At 42.3% G+C, this 13688-nt stretch overlaps 1 protein-coding gene across 1 annotated transcript in view; it reads left to right on the plus strand.

Moving 5' to 3' along the window:
- abca12 (ATP-binding cassette, sub-family A (ABC1), member 12) overlaps positions 1–13688 on the plus strand; it is an 84846-nt gene that overhangs the window by 42044 nt on the left and 29114 nt on the right. The window contains exons 46-60 of the mRNA XM_030428660.1: positions 598–762; positions 892–1087; positions 2087–2226; positions 2809–2928; positions 3098–3188; positions 3589–3768; positions 4450–4783; positions 5688–5802; positions 6055–6384; positions 7388–7457; positions 7567–7701; positions 9039–9200; positions 9427–9610; positions 10223–10441; positions 11548–11744. Of these exons, the coding sequence (XP_030284520.1) occupies positions 598–762; positions 892–1087; positions 2087–2226; positions 2809–2928; positions 3098–3188; positions 3589–3768; positions 4450–4783; positions 5688–5802; positions 6055–6384; positions 7388–7457; positions 7567–7701; positions 9039–9200; positions 9427–9610; positions 10223–10441; positions 11548–11744 (2638 nt within the window). The remainder of the gene's footprint in view (positions 1–597; positions 763–891; positions 1088–2086; positions 2227–2808; positions 2929–3097; positions 3189–3588; positions 3769–4449; positions 4784–5687; positions 5803–6054; positions 6385–7387; positions 7458–7566; positions 7702–9038; positions 9201–9426; positions 9611–10222; positions 10442–11547; positions 11745–13688) is intronic.

Here is a 13688-nt window from a genome sequence, read left to right on the forward strand (position 1 = left end):
ACTTGATAGCCACCTGCTACTAGTTAAAATATAAAGAAAAATAAGGCTATATATAGTCTCAGGCCCAGGTACTGAGAGGGATTTTTCCAGATTTTAGAGAAAATGTTGTAAGACATCTCGGGGTGCTTTGTTGAATCCAATTTTCAAATAAGAACTTACAACTTACTACAAATATTGGCTATGGTTCATAGTAGCCTCTAAAGAAAAAGACATATGTATCTGCCTGGTATAGAAGCTGATACGACTTGCTTTTATTTATCTTGTGACCTTGAGTGAGTTGAGGAATGATTTAAATTTGGTCAGAGAGAGAAAATAGAGTGACAGCAAGGACAGAAAGGAGAATAGTGAGTGCAGTATGGTAGTAACTATGGCTTTTCAATGCTGTGAACCATTTGAGAGAGAGCATTTTTTTTATTTTGAGCAAGAGCCTTCACTGGTTAATCATTTAAATAAATTCAAACCTATCTAAAAAAAAAAAAAGATGTACACGATAGCACAAGACTCTGCTCTTTGCAAATGCACTTGTTGAATCTAGAGTCATTGCGAGGAAAACCAAAACGACAGGAACATGTTTGAAAGGCTCTCCCTTTATTTCAGATGGTGTTGTCTGAAGAGTTGCAGAGCTTCGTGGGCGTCATGCTTCAGATGGGCAAGGTCATCACCAACATGATGAACAAGTTCCTTCCTGCCATTGGTCAGCTGCAAGGCTATCTGCTCTCCATGAACGACCTCAACCTGGTGGCAAACAACGAGTTTAGCGAAGTGTGTAGTCTTTACTCCTCTACAGTGCTTTACACACCATGTGCTCCTGTTTTTTTTTATTTTGTTTTTGTGAACCAAAAATAAGATGCTTAAAGTATTACACGTTTCTATGTCTGTTTTTTCCCCTAGATGACAAGAGGACAGAGGTCCGGCATCTCTAGCAAAGCCACATTCGTCACCCTCTCTCGAGCGTTGTGCAAGCACGGCATCCTGGCTCTTTTTGGAATCTCCCAACTCCCCAACGCGTCCGACTCCAGTCCCTCCGTCAAAGAAGAGCACCAGAGGGAGGAGATGATTGAGAGGTTCAAGATTCCACGAAATGCCAGTACGTTGGGAGGACAACGTTTGCAACATTATTATTTTAGTCTTGATATTCTGTTTTTTTTTTTTTTAATGAAATTCACACGTACACGTATGCACATCAAAGAGACACTTTCTTAGCTTTACTGGGTAGTGTTTTTATTTTTGCCCTCCCAGCCTAAATCACAAAGCTGGCAGTAATAACGTATCCCAAACTCCAAACTAATTGCTCTAAATTGAAACAGAAATTCTAGAAAGCTGTTAGGGAAATGTTGAGTTACCAGTCACGGCTAAACATGTTCACCACCTGTCCTCCCACAAGACTACACGACGGAAGTCTCACTTTACCATAAAAAGAACGAGGATTAAAAACTCCATGAAAACCGACGTCTCATGTGCTTAACTGGCTGCTGGAGGTCATTGTGTACATGTTTAAATTGATCTTAAATATAAACAATAATAGCTAGAGCATTCATTGTTTTGCAGCAGAAAGCCTGTATGCTTGCGATGTCACTGTGTAACATTATTTGGGGTACAAAACCTCATGACAATGCGCAGTGTTGCCCAGTGAGTGGTGAGAGGGGAGCAGAGACGCAGGTTAATAGTTGTCAGAGACACTGAGAGAAATAGTAACAGTCAGCGTATGTATTTTGTAGATTTAAATAATAATGCTGCTGATATTCTATTTTTTTTAATATCATCAGGTTATCTCGTAAAAAGTCCCAAACTGACAAATGAATTGATCTCAACATCAAAAATTGTTAAAATGACATATTTGTGACTGTTTCTTGGAGACGTGTGGGCTTGTAGACACGGTAAACAAGTTGTAAAGCAGTAAGAAACTGACTCATTCACTGTTGGTTTTGGTCTTTTCATGGGATTTGTTGCAATAAAACCAGCCTCATCCTGTCAGCTCAAACTGTCTAAATATTTGGACAAAAGCAACTAAACATGAAGAAATGTTTGTTAGCCAAATAAAACATTTCATCCCTGTTAATACTGCGCATCTTCTCTCCTTGTTCAGCTCCCTTCTGTCAGAACATGTACCTGGACATGGTCAACACCACAGGTGGAGCCATCGCCTGGGCTTTCCTCAAACCGATGCTGATGGGACAAATTCTGTACACGCCTGACACACCTGTCACCAGGGCCATCATGGAGAAGGTACGCAGTACATGCAGCATAGATGAACACACACACACAGACACACAAGATAAATGATTCATTACTATTGACGTACAGCCAACAAACCACTCCACCATGTATAGGTTTGCCGGCTAAGCTGAATAATTTACTCACCTGTCTGCTCGCTGTGAATTGGATCAGAACTGTCCTTTTCTTTCTGATTTGTTTCCTTTGTTTTTCAGCTCAAGCTCATGTGACAGTTAGCTTGTCTCAGGGTTCACACCTTCATGAACCTTCATCTGTCATCTGACTCCGTTTCTGTCTGTTTCTACCTCTTCTAGGCGATGGTTGCCTGTTTAGTCTTCACGCCATGTCATAAACAAGAAGTACAGCGTTTCGGGGATGTGTGCACATATTTGTATGCGACACCATCTTTTGCTGTGGTTCTATTTTGAGCAATTTTTGTTTCTAGCACGCTGCTGCCTTCACAGACTCAAACAGCCACACACACACGCACGCACACACACACACACACACACACACACAAACACAGCAGGTTATGACATCTCCCTGATACCCAGCTGTTTCACCTGTTCTCGCCCTTGTCCTATCCTTGTCCAGGCCAACACGACCTTGCAGGAGTTTGCAAATCTGAGGAAGCATTCCGAGGACTGGATCGAGTCCTCCGACTACGTCCTTAACTCGGCCCAGCTGCTCAGCCACTCGCTGCCGATGCTGCAGGTACAAACGCTCACAGCTGCCTTCTGTTGCATATCTGATTATTCTCGCCGGCTCGCCGTCATTCCGAAAGTTTGGAGATAAACTTGTGCAGTGGTCTTCCGACGAGTTTCGGCGGCTGAATCTTGATGTTGTGCATTGTCTCTTCCACTCTCCCTCCCCTCCTTGTCAGAATTCCCTCGGCAATTCCTTTGTGAGGAACTTCATTGAGATGCAGACAGACATCAATGTCGGCAAAATGAAGGAGACGCTCAGCAGCTTCTGTGAGTGAGCATTTGAAGGTCTTACTTTTTGTAAGCCGCGGATCGCAGGCTTACCTTTCTTTTCCACCCTCACCTATTGCCTGTAAAATACTCGGGGTTTTCAGCAAGCGGGACTGCTCCATAGGTTTACAGGAAGCGTTGCACTCATGTCAACGTGAATTTCCTCGGGCTTCTCCCCTTGATGTGATTATGAATGTCTGACTCTGACAGGCAGGTATTTAATTAGACTACCTTGTATTGTCAGAGCGTATTTCTATCTTAATTAACATGACATAACGGGGCATGGCACTCGACAGACACAACAAATTATCGTTATCTTTTTGATTCTTGGATTTAAAGCAATCAAAGCTGGGACTACACTAAACCATGCAGTCAAATTCACATTTGTCTCTTTTTAAAGCTAACATGACGGAGATGCTGGAGAAGAACAAGCACATCCTGAAACAGATCACCACCTTGTCCACCCTGATGGTCGACCTCTCCTCCTGCATCACGTTCGACCGCTACCGTGGTTACGACTCCGCCGAGCAGCTCGACGACACGGCTCAAGAATTAGCCAAAAACCGCGAACTCTACGCAAGTGAGTAAATATTGGGCAGAGGTAACCTACAGCGGTTTCCATTGTGGTTGAGTGGATGTTGATTTTGGTCAATTTTGCATTCAATGAGTGATTTCTGCATAACGCTGCTTTAACTATCAATTGTTAAGTCTAGAAGCTGGGAAGTTGGAGTGAGAACAGTTTATAAGTAACGGTGGACTCGTGAGCAGATGAGTTTTTGTGTTCTGCATGATGATGTTTAATGACCTCTTCTTCAGCCTCTTTAGATAGATATTTAATGGCTTGAAAATTGTAGGGTATTCACTGATGTCTTTTATGTTGTAGAACAAATGTTAACACCCCTCAAGCTTGTGTTAACCACAGACGTAGTAAAACATTTCAAAAAAACCAACTGACTTTGAGACGAGGGAACTGAGGGTGCCAAAATACGAACTTATTTCCCGGCGTTAGGACTCGTTCCTGCAGCGCTCCTTTGAATAATCTTTCCCCACACATTAGAGGACTCCAACCCAATTTTACATCCAGATAGGTTGTTACTTTGCTTTCCATTATTCAGTGCTACTTCTTCTGAAGTTTTCATGATTGCTTGCGACCGATCTGACTCAACAGCAGCTTATCCGGGGCGGGGAACTAAAAGAGTTTGTCTTGTCTCTGAGTTTTGTATGCTGCACGTGGTGAAACGTTTGCAATCTGCTCTTTAAGGTGTCATCTTCAAGCTCCCCAAAGACGACGACGATTCCTCATCCAGGAAGCGTCAGGCCAGGTCCCCCTCCTCCGCGTCCTCCCTGCCTCCCAAAGTCAGCTACACCATCCGCATGCACATGGACAACGTCATGCGTACCGACAGAGTCCGGAACAACTATTTCGTGAAGGACAACCACATCTCGAGCAGCCTGACCATGCGCTACAACCGGGGCTTTGTCTACCTGCAGGAGAGCATCGATTGGGCCATCATTGAGACCCAGACTGGACAGAGAGTCATGGAGCCGGCCGTCCAGCTGCAGCCCTTCCCTTATCCGTGTCACCTGCGGGATGAGTGAGTCCCACACGTACACGCACATGCAGTTTGAACATGCTCCCATAAGGATGCATGCGTAGGAAACATGAAAGGATGCACAGGGCCTCTCTGAGGGAACATACAGCCATTGATGTGGAATAATGCATGCTCTCTCATTATTCATCTGCCACTTGGGACTGACAGTAAGTAGTCATTCACAGGAGCCTTTCACTGTGTAATTGGCTCTGCACCATGTGCATGAATATTCACCATTATTGTGCATACATATTTGAAGTCCATATACACACACACACACGCACGCTGAAACGACCCTCAGGCTTTTAATAAGCATCCATAAAGAATGTCAATCATCTCGGTAGTATATATCCGAGTCCAACATGGGTTTGGCATTTACTTGTGCATCAATACTCTTCGTTGTTGCCAATAAATCATGCTTGAGCGTTAGGTTTGTGCCTGCCCTCGAGTGTGTCTCAAGACAGTGCTGATATCTCATGTAAGAAGCACCAGCGGGGGCCACTGTCGCCGGCTCCGCCAACGATAAGATATGATGATCCTCGCCTCGCCGTCCTTCTGATTTATTACTCAACAACACATTTTCTGACACGATAGCCGTGAAATATAGCCGAGTAGCATGAAAAAACCGCGAGCGCCAAATTCCTATGGGTCGGGCTCCAGATACGATTAGGTGAAAAAAAAGATCCCGAGTAAAACAAAGAGGCATTTATTTTGCGTAAATAATGCGAGGATGAGAGCACAGCTGTCAAAAAAATCGCTTCGATATTGCTCTTCCACCCTCTGCATCTCCGTCTCTGTCAAGCCCGTGACTGAATGATAGGCCGTTTCATCTGCCGTTGTTGACAGTGATTGGATGGTAGATGTTCTGGAAGTTTGACTGACAGCTGGCACCTCTGTATTCCCCCAGGTATCTGGAGGCCATCTCTTTTGTCTTCCCGCTCATGCTGATGATGGCCTGGGTTCTGTTTGTGGCTGATTTTGTGAAGAAGCTGGTGCACGAGAGAGAGCTGAGGCTGCACGAGGTAAAGTTTTCTTTTACTTGAAAAATGATCAGACCCGTCATCGTATTTCTGCAGCGAACACCAACTTCTTTGCTTACCAAGATGCCCTGTAATGATACTGTCTTTCCTCTCTGCTTTTCCCTCGGAGCTTCGAAACACGGCAACAATGTCAAATTGATTTCTGACCTTCGTGTTTCCTCTCTGCTGTAAACATTCGTAAGCACCGCCGGAAAGCAAGCACAGCTTTTGTATTTTTTCTCTCTTTTCCCACAGTACATGAAAATGATGGGAGTCAACCCGCTCAGCCACTTCTTCGCTTGGTTCTTCGAGTGCGCCACCTACCTCACCTTGACCATCGTCATCCTCACGTTGATCCTGAAGCACGGCGGCATCCTGCCCCACAGTGACGGCTTCCTGCTTTTCTTGTACCTTTGCGACTATGGTTTGAGCATCCTGGCCTTCAGCTACCTGGTCAGCTCCTTCTTCGACAAGACCTACATCGCCGGACTCAGTGGCAGCCTCATTTACATCCTCTGCTTCTTCCCCTTCATTGTGGTCATGGCGGTGGAGACGAAGCTCACCTTTTCCCAGAAGAGCGTCCTGGTGAGGAACCTCCTCTGTCATGACTCATGTGGTGTTTTATGTACGATCTTTAGAGCTGGTTTTGGTAACATTTGCAAGAGTAAGCTGGATTTATGAAGTATCCTACTTAAAAAAATACATCCAAGCTACTCCTCCAAACCTCATGAACGCGCCTGCCTGTCTACATCCACTAGCTTTTCTGGTCTTAAATACATAGATAAAGATCCCACTTCTTAAAGGTGCAATATGTATCAATTAGCCACCTTGAATTCATAATCCTAACAGATAGCAGCATATCTCCAGGGTAGCTGCTAACTGCTGCTAACTGTATTCTGTTTCTACATCTATATGTGTGTGGTAAGCTTGTCAGCTCAGTTAGCCGTGCAGCTAGTGGGACTAGCAGGGACCAGATTTTGGTGTCGGGGTTTAGATTTTCGACAAACATAATCTCTTAAAATAACTTACCAACTCTAGCTTCAAATTAGCAAATGATTAGATCGGCTCTGGAAGCTTCGGAGAATTGAACGGAGAGATAATGAACATAGAAGGAGGTACAATGCCATTACTCTATCTGAATAAACAGTGCCTCTGGTTGTTTACTCCTGTAAGGTTTTGTTTTTATTTTTTTGGGGTTTGACAGTAAGTGTAGTTAGCAGAGGACTGGAGGGTGCACTGACAGCTTTTCCTCCCTTCTTATGCCGACATAAATTGTGCTCGTTCCATAACACATCTTTATTCCTCTGAAAGTACGCTGCACAACGATCAATGGGTGTAGGTCAAACATTGCATTTTTTATTTAACACAACATCACTGTGTACATCTGAAGCCTTGTTTGCCTTGAACAAAACTCTTCACATCACGTATGGGAAAGTATCACTTCAGGAACTTGCACGAAGTTGTCAAGAGCTCACAAGAGAGGAATCACTGAAAGGCATTGTGTGAAAAAAAGATGATGTATTTTACCCTTTTTTTTTTTGGCTTTGGTTTCTGTATTCTGTCTTATTTGTCTCTCGTCGTCCTCCAGGGTTTGTTTTCCCCGACCTGTTTCAGTTATGCCAGTCAATATGTCTCTCGCTACGAGGCCCAGGGAGAAGGTACAACATGTAGACAACTGAATTTCATAACACACAATCTTTTTGACTTGAGCTACTTTCCTCAATGGGAAGCTAAATAAAAAAGGTTTCTTTCACTGACTTTTTTCAGGCATTCATTGGAGCAACTCATACAACTCGCCCATATCTGGAGACACAGCCTCGTTTGGTTGGCTCTGCTGGCTGATGCTCATCGACTCGCTCCTCTACTTCATCATCGGGGCTTACGTCCGCAAGGTCTTCCCAGGTAAACTGTAAAATCGGAGCCTTTGAAATTAAGCAGGTTGATCATAGTCAAATAGTCCTGATACGTTTTTCCCCCCCAAGCTTTATTTATTATTCGTCACTGACAGTTCGGATTACAAAAACAGAAGACATAGGCATCCTGAGAACTTACTGTATATAGCATACAGTTTTCTCACAGTTAGGTGTTACATCTATCAAGGCACAGTGACACAGTGTGAATGTATTATTACAAGGAAAAGGTAAAAAGAAATGTATATATAGAGATATAAAATAATGAGATAACAGCGACAGCAGGTACTACAATCAGATTTCTCTGAGGATCCCTTGTAGCATACTGTCTGTATCAGCACATACTATCTGATAGACTCAAAGTTTTCTTAAATTCCGTCCTGAAGGATTGAAATGATGGGCGAGACTTGGCTTTTTGGATGTGAAACGTCACGAGAGGAATTATTAAGTTGAACGTCTGCTGAATTTACTGGATTTTATTCACGTAGTACTGCAATACTGTAATACTACATCTTTGGCTTCCAGTTTAACTTTATCGTTGGTTTGGGTATCAAAATAATATTCTACTTTCTTCCAGATTCCTGATGCATACTGACTGTCTCATAAACCCGATTAATGATTGTTTCTTCTTCATCTTTACGGAACCCAGATATATTTATCACATATGATCATCAATATCAACACACCTTGATGCATTTTTATCAGTTGTATAAATGTTATGCACAACTTTAAAGCTAATATGAAGAATATTTCCACATGTTCTACTTTTTCTAGTCTAACAGAGTAGTCAGTCTTCTTTTTACGTCGGTTGCAGTCAGCGATGGTAGCATCAGCACAACAATATTAGCATTACCATTGAAGTCAACTAAGCAATTAAAATCATTACCTTTATTATGATTATGGCGTTAAACTTCCCTACCTGAATCAAATACAGCAGTTTACTATTTGCTTTGGTAATCTTACCTTTAATTTAAAGTATTAATGGTGAGATACTTTTTTGATACCACATGTTTAAAATGATATGAAATCATCATTCGATGAAAGTCTACTCAAGCACAACTAAGTGAGTAAACTATACCAAAAAAAAAAAAAAAAAGATCTGTAATTAGATTTTCAACCCAAGGCTGCACAGATGCTAATATTATAACAAATGTTTTTGTATTGTCTTCTGTTGCTTTCTCTGAACCAGCACTGTCTGTAGGTTGTTCTATTTTGGGAAATTGGGACTTTCATCTTTTTCTACTTTCAATATTCTGGTACTAAGACAACTTTAGTCCAAAAGTTGTTTCGGGTCTTCATGAGAAGTCTTTGCTCTTCTTCATCCTGCAGGAAACTACGGTATCCCTGCCCCATGGTACTTCCCCTTCAAAGCCTCCTTCTGGGCCGACATGTGCTGTTGCGTTAAGTCTAACTTTAAGGCGGGCAGAGGACTCCTCTTCACCAACATCATGCAGAACAACCTTCCTGTCTTCTCCGATGACAAGGGGAAAGGTACAGAAACAAAAATGACATTGTGGTATCTCAAAGGGCAGATAACTGAAAGCAATGCTGTCTCCTCTGTTTTGTTGTGTTTTGAAACATGTCCTCCCTTTTGTGGTCTTTCATTGTTTTGATCCAGACATCTCACTAGACTTATATATGCCCCTCGCTCTTCATTTTATTCCTGTCCCCTGTTAGCTTGATTTACAGGTTGCTTCTGTTTCTGTGTTTCTCTCAGGTCAGAGCACTCTTTCCTCTCAGGTTGGTGAGAACTTCTCAAAGCTCCCAGTAGGCGTTTCCCTCCATGGTCTCAGCAAGATGTACGGCGACAGAGTGGCTATTCAGAACCTAAATGTCTCCTTCTACGAGGGCCACGTCACCTCACTGCTCGGTCACAATGGAGCTGGCAAGACCACCACCATGTATGTGCAGCACACTATTGTTTCTGTTTTGTTTTTCTTGCAGTATCAGCATGTCCTAAGATGAATACGCATGCATTTCGACCATTCATAGACTGTATGTGGTGTCTTTTAAATTTGATTTGTGCATCCCTTTAATCATCTCAATGGCCCGCTGCTGACAGGGAGATTGTTTTGTCCAAATCTGGCACAGCAAATGCAGCGTGGTGGAGATTAGCCTGACGGGTCTTCATCAACTGGAGCACTTACATTTACATTTTAAATGTGACTAATTCTGCTGATGCTGTTATTCAGAGAAACGCACAATGAATGCTGCAGCAGAATAAGATTCAAAAACATCCAAAACCAGGAAGGGATTTCTTGTCCTATATTGTTCCTGGGAACAATAAATCATAGTTTAAGAGGAATGTGCTGCGGGTGAAGTACAAAAACAAGTTAATGGGAGAAAAACAAAGGGCATTTTCAACATTTATACCCCAGGTAGCAAATAGGAGCAAAAGTAAGAGCGTGATTTATGACTTTTTCCCCATTATGAACCATGAAATAACCAAGAAACTATTCTAAGACGATAATAAATGATCCTACATGAACTGTTAACCCGCGCCTCGTGCTTAGGTCTCTCCTGACTGGCCTATACGCCCCATCTTCGGGCGCCATTGAGGTGTACGGCAGAGACATGCAGACGAACATCGATGACGTCCGCAGAGAGCTGGGGGTGTGCATGCAGTACGACGTCCTCTTCGACCACATGACCGCCAAGGAGCACCTGCTGCTGTACGGCCAGATCAAGGCACCGCAGTGGTCACACAGGGAACTGAGCGAACAAATCCGCACGTGAGTGTTCGATCATTAAGATCAGGGAGCACACAGAATAATGTGCTCAATCATAATGCACTTTGTCTTACACATGATGTCAGGCATTCTGCATGACATAGCAGTGCCATTTGATATATTCTGTAACTTGTTCTGTTAAAAGATGCAAAATAGGGCACCTTTAACTGAGTCAATGACAAAAAATGTAGATTAAGATTATAAGAGTGTAGCAGGGAAGTAGTAAACAGTGCTCAACACCAGTAATTAGTCACATAAAGTAAATTTAGATAAACGGCACTTTTTAGTTTTTGGGAAGAAATTTTAATCAAAAAAGAAATTGGCTGATTTTGAATGACTAAACAAACTAAATAAAACACCACAGTCAAATATACAAAACCCAGGTCTGTATTTATATTATGTAGTTGCTAACTACGAATTAAACTTATTATGTCAACACAGTGTTTTGCGTTGAAAACTTGCATGATGAAGTAAACATGTATGTAACGCTGTTATCATACCCTCTCACTGAAGTTACATCAAATGATGTGGGGGCAGAGATAGAGACACCATTCAGCCTATTAAAAGGCACTGAACCATCACAATGAGTTTGAAGCTGTTATTTTAAGGGAAAAAGTTGCATCATGTTACTTTGTTGCTGCCACCCTTGGGCATCTCAGGAGCTCTGAAATGTCAGACTTTGTCATTGAAAGCAGGTTGATAACATTTGTTGTTCTGTGGGAAAATTAGAAGAATATATTTTTCCAATATCAAGTTCACATTATCCATACTAATTTTTTAAAAGTGTTATTCATTTTTATTCATTTGTGTCTTTTTGGAAAATTGTGCCAGAAAATAGTTTTTCATTCTATGGCATCATTAAGCCACAGCTTGAGCCCATAGTTGCATCATGAGACAATTTCTGGTGGGTTTTTCTGTGTGACAAGTGAAGCAATAATAAGCCTGAACCTTAAGGCAAAAAACTGTACCTCTCCCCCAGCTTCCTGGTGCTCTGAACCCCCCACTGGGTAACTGATGGAACTGTGGCTCAGAAACCGTGTAGTAATGCATAGAAAAAGTATGTTAACATGCACCCCATGTTTAATGCTTTTCATTGACTCCTTTACCAGGATCTTAGAGGAGACAGGCATGTACGCTCACAGACACAAGCGGGTGGGCACCCTGTCGGGCGGCATGAAGCGCAAGCTGTCAATCTCCATCGCCTTCATAGGGGGTTCTCGCTTGGTGGTTCTGGATGAACCCACCACAGGAGTCGATCCCTGCTCCAGGCGTAGCATCTGGGACATTGTTATCCAGCACAAGAAGAGTGAGTCTCTCGGAAACACACACACACACACAATGAACACACACGAGCACTCCTGTTAGCTTTATTCTAGAAACTCTCCATTGAGATCTACAGCTACTACTATGAAAACTGCCACCACTAATGATACTAACAAGAAGAACAGGTAGAAATAGCAAAATAACAAAAGAGATCAGAACAAACAGGCGAAGTGTTCTCTCATTTTACGCCACATGGAGTCCCACAAGGGTCAATACTCGGCCCGGCTTTGTTTAGTTTGCATCTGATACACCTTGGCTGTATTATCCTTTACTTCAGCAGTGCCCCATGGTGCCACGCTGATTGAACACACTCATATATGTCTCGTTTAGTTGTGAAAATGGTAAAATCCGGATTCTTTGCACTGCTGCCGTGCTCTAATCAAATTCTAAATGGTCTTTAAATTCATAAAACGGAATTATGTAAAAACTGAAATTCCAGCAATTGGTCCTGATCATGTATTTAACAGTGTAATCCACACACACTCTCTCTCTCTCTCACACACACACACACACACACACACACACACACACACACACACACACACACACACACACACACACACACCACCTTGGACTACTGACAACTAAATATTTTACCATAAGTTCAGAAGTATTTAGTTAAATCAGAAGTATTGCCAGCACAGCCCTAGCTTTCCAAAAACTTAGTGGAGCAATTTATTCACACCTTAATTTCCTCTCATCTCAACTGCTGCAATTCATTATTTACTTGCCTCAATTATGCAGCAATTATCCATCTAAAGTTGGTGCATAATGCAGCAGCAAGGCTCCTGACAAACACCAGGAGCAGGGAGCATATCTCACCAGCTCTGGCTGAATTACACTGGATCACTTTTTGTTTAGAATTCATTTCCGCGATTTTGTTGATTGCTTTTTAAGATGCCAAACAAAATGTTGACAAAGGTTTGACAGTCAAGACTTAAGACAAAGGGGCTTCATTCTTTTGTGGAACAAACTCCCCCCTCACCTTCTGATTCAATCAGCTGAGTTTCTGTCACATTTTAAAAAGCTTTTAAAATGTACCTGTATTGGCTGGGAGTTTTATAACCTGTTGCTTAATTGGTTTCATGCAGAGGTCGGAAGCAACGAAGTACAAATATGAAAAGTCTGAAGGCCACTGCAGTGAGAAAGTACTTTAACTGTAACTGCAATGACCTTTAGGAGGGATACTTTTTGCTTTTATACTTTGAGTACATTTCATAGCCTCTTTTACATGAGTAAAGAAGTTGGATCAGTACCTAAAGTAAAGAATGTGTATACTTTTGCCAGCTCTAGCACCCAGAGAAACACTGTGGTGTTTAAACGTATATTATAAATGTGTTGCTTATCACATTGCATCGTGTTCAGCCTGTCAACTGTGGAATGAAAACATTTATTTTATTTCTAGTTTTTCACAAAAACACTCACATTCACATTCTGAGTGCAAAGTCTCCGAATCGAAACTCTCACTCTTGGGTTTTCCACTGAATATGCCTCCAACTCCCTATTTCCTGAGACTGAACAGGAACGAGCAGTGAACCTGGAGCTGACCCTGGAGGGCTTCCCCCCTCTCAGGCTTCTATCTTTAAATTCAGCATATAGTTAGTCTAAGAGGCATCCAGAAGTATTTTTTTTTTCTTCTTCTTCTGGCTCTATCAGGGTAGCAGCAGTAACGGCAGGGAGACCGCTAAATGTCATCTATTTGTAGATGTAGAAAATGTCCAGTGTAATTGGCCATGTCTCAGATGTTAGGGAGATTCTGGTGCCGGTGGAATCTATTTCAAAATAAACTTTATGCACTGCTTGCCGTTTGTGCGCCTGTTTCTCTAATGATTTGTATGTGCATCACGCAGCTTGTGCATAGCTTTTGTCTTTGTGATGTCTGGTTTTTTGGTTGTTTACTTGGATGTGTGTTGAATGTCTGCCTGTC

Source organism: Sparus aurata, chromosome 9, assembly GCF_900880675.1.
Source record: "Sparus aurata chromosome 9, fSpaAur1.1, whole genome shotgun sequence".
NCBI lineage: Eukaryota > Metazoa > Chordata > Actinopteri > Spariformes > Sparidae > Sparus > Sparus aurata.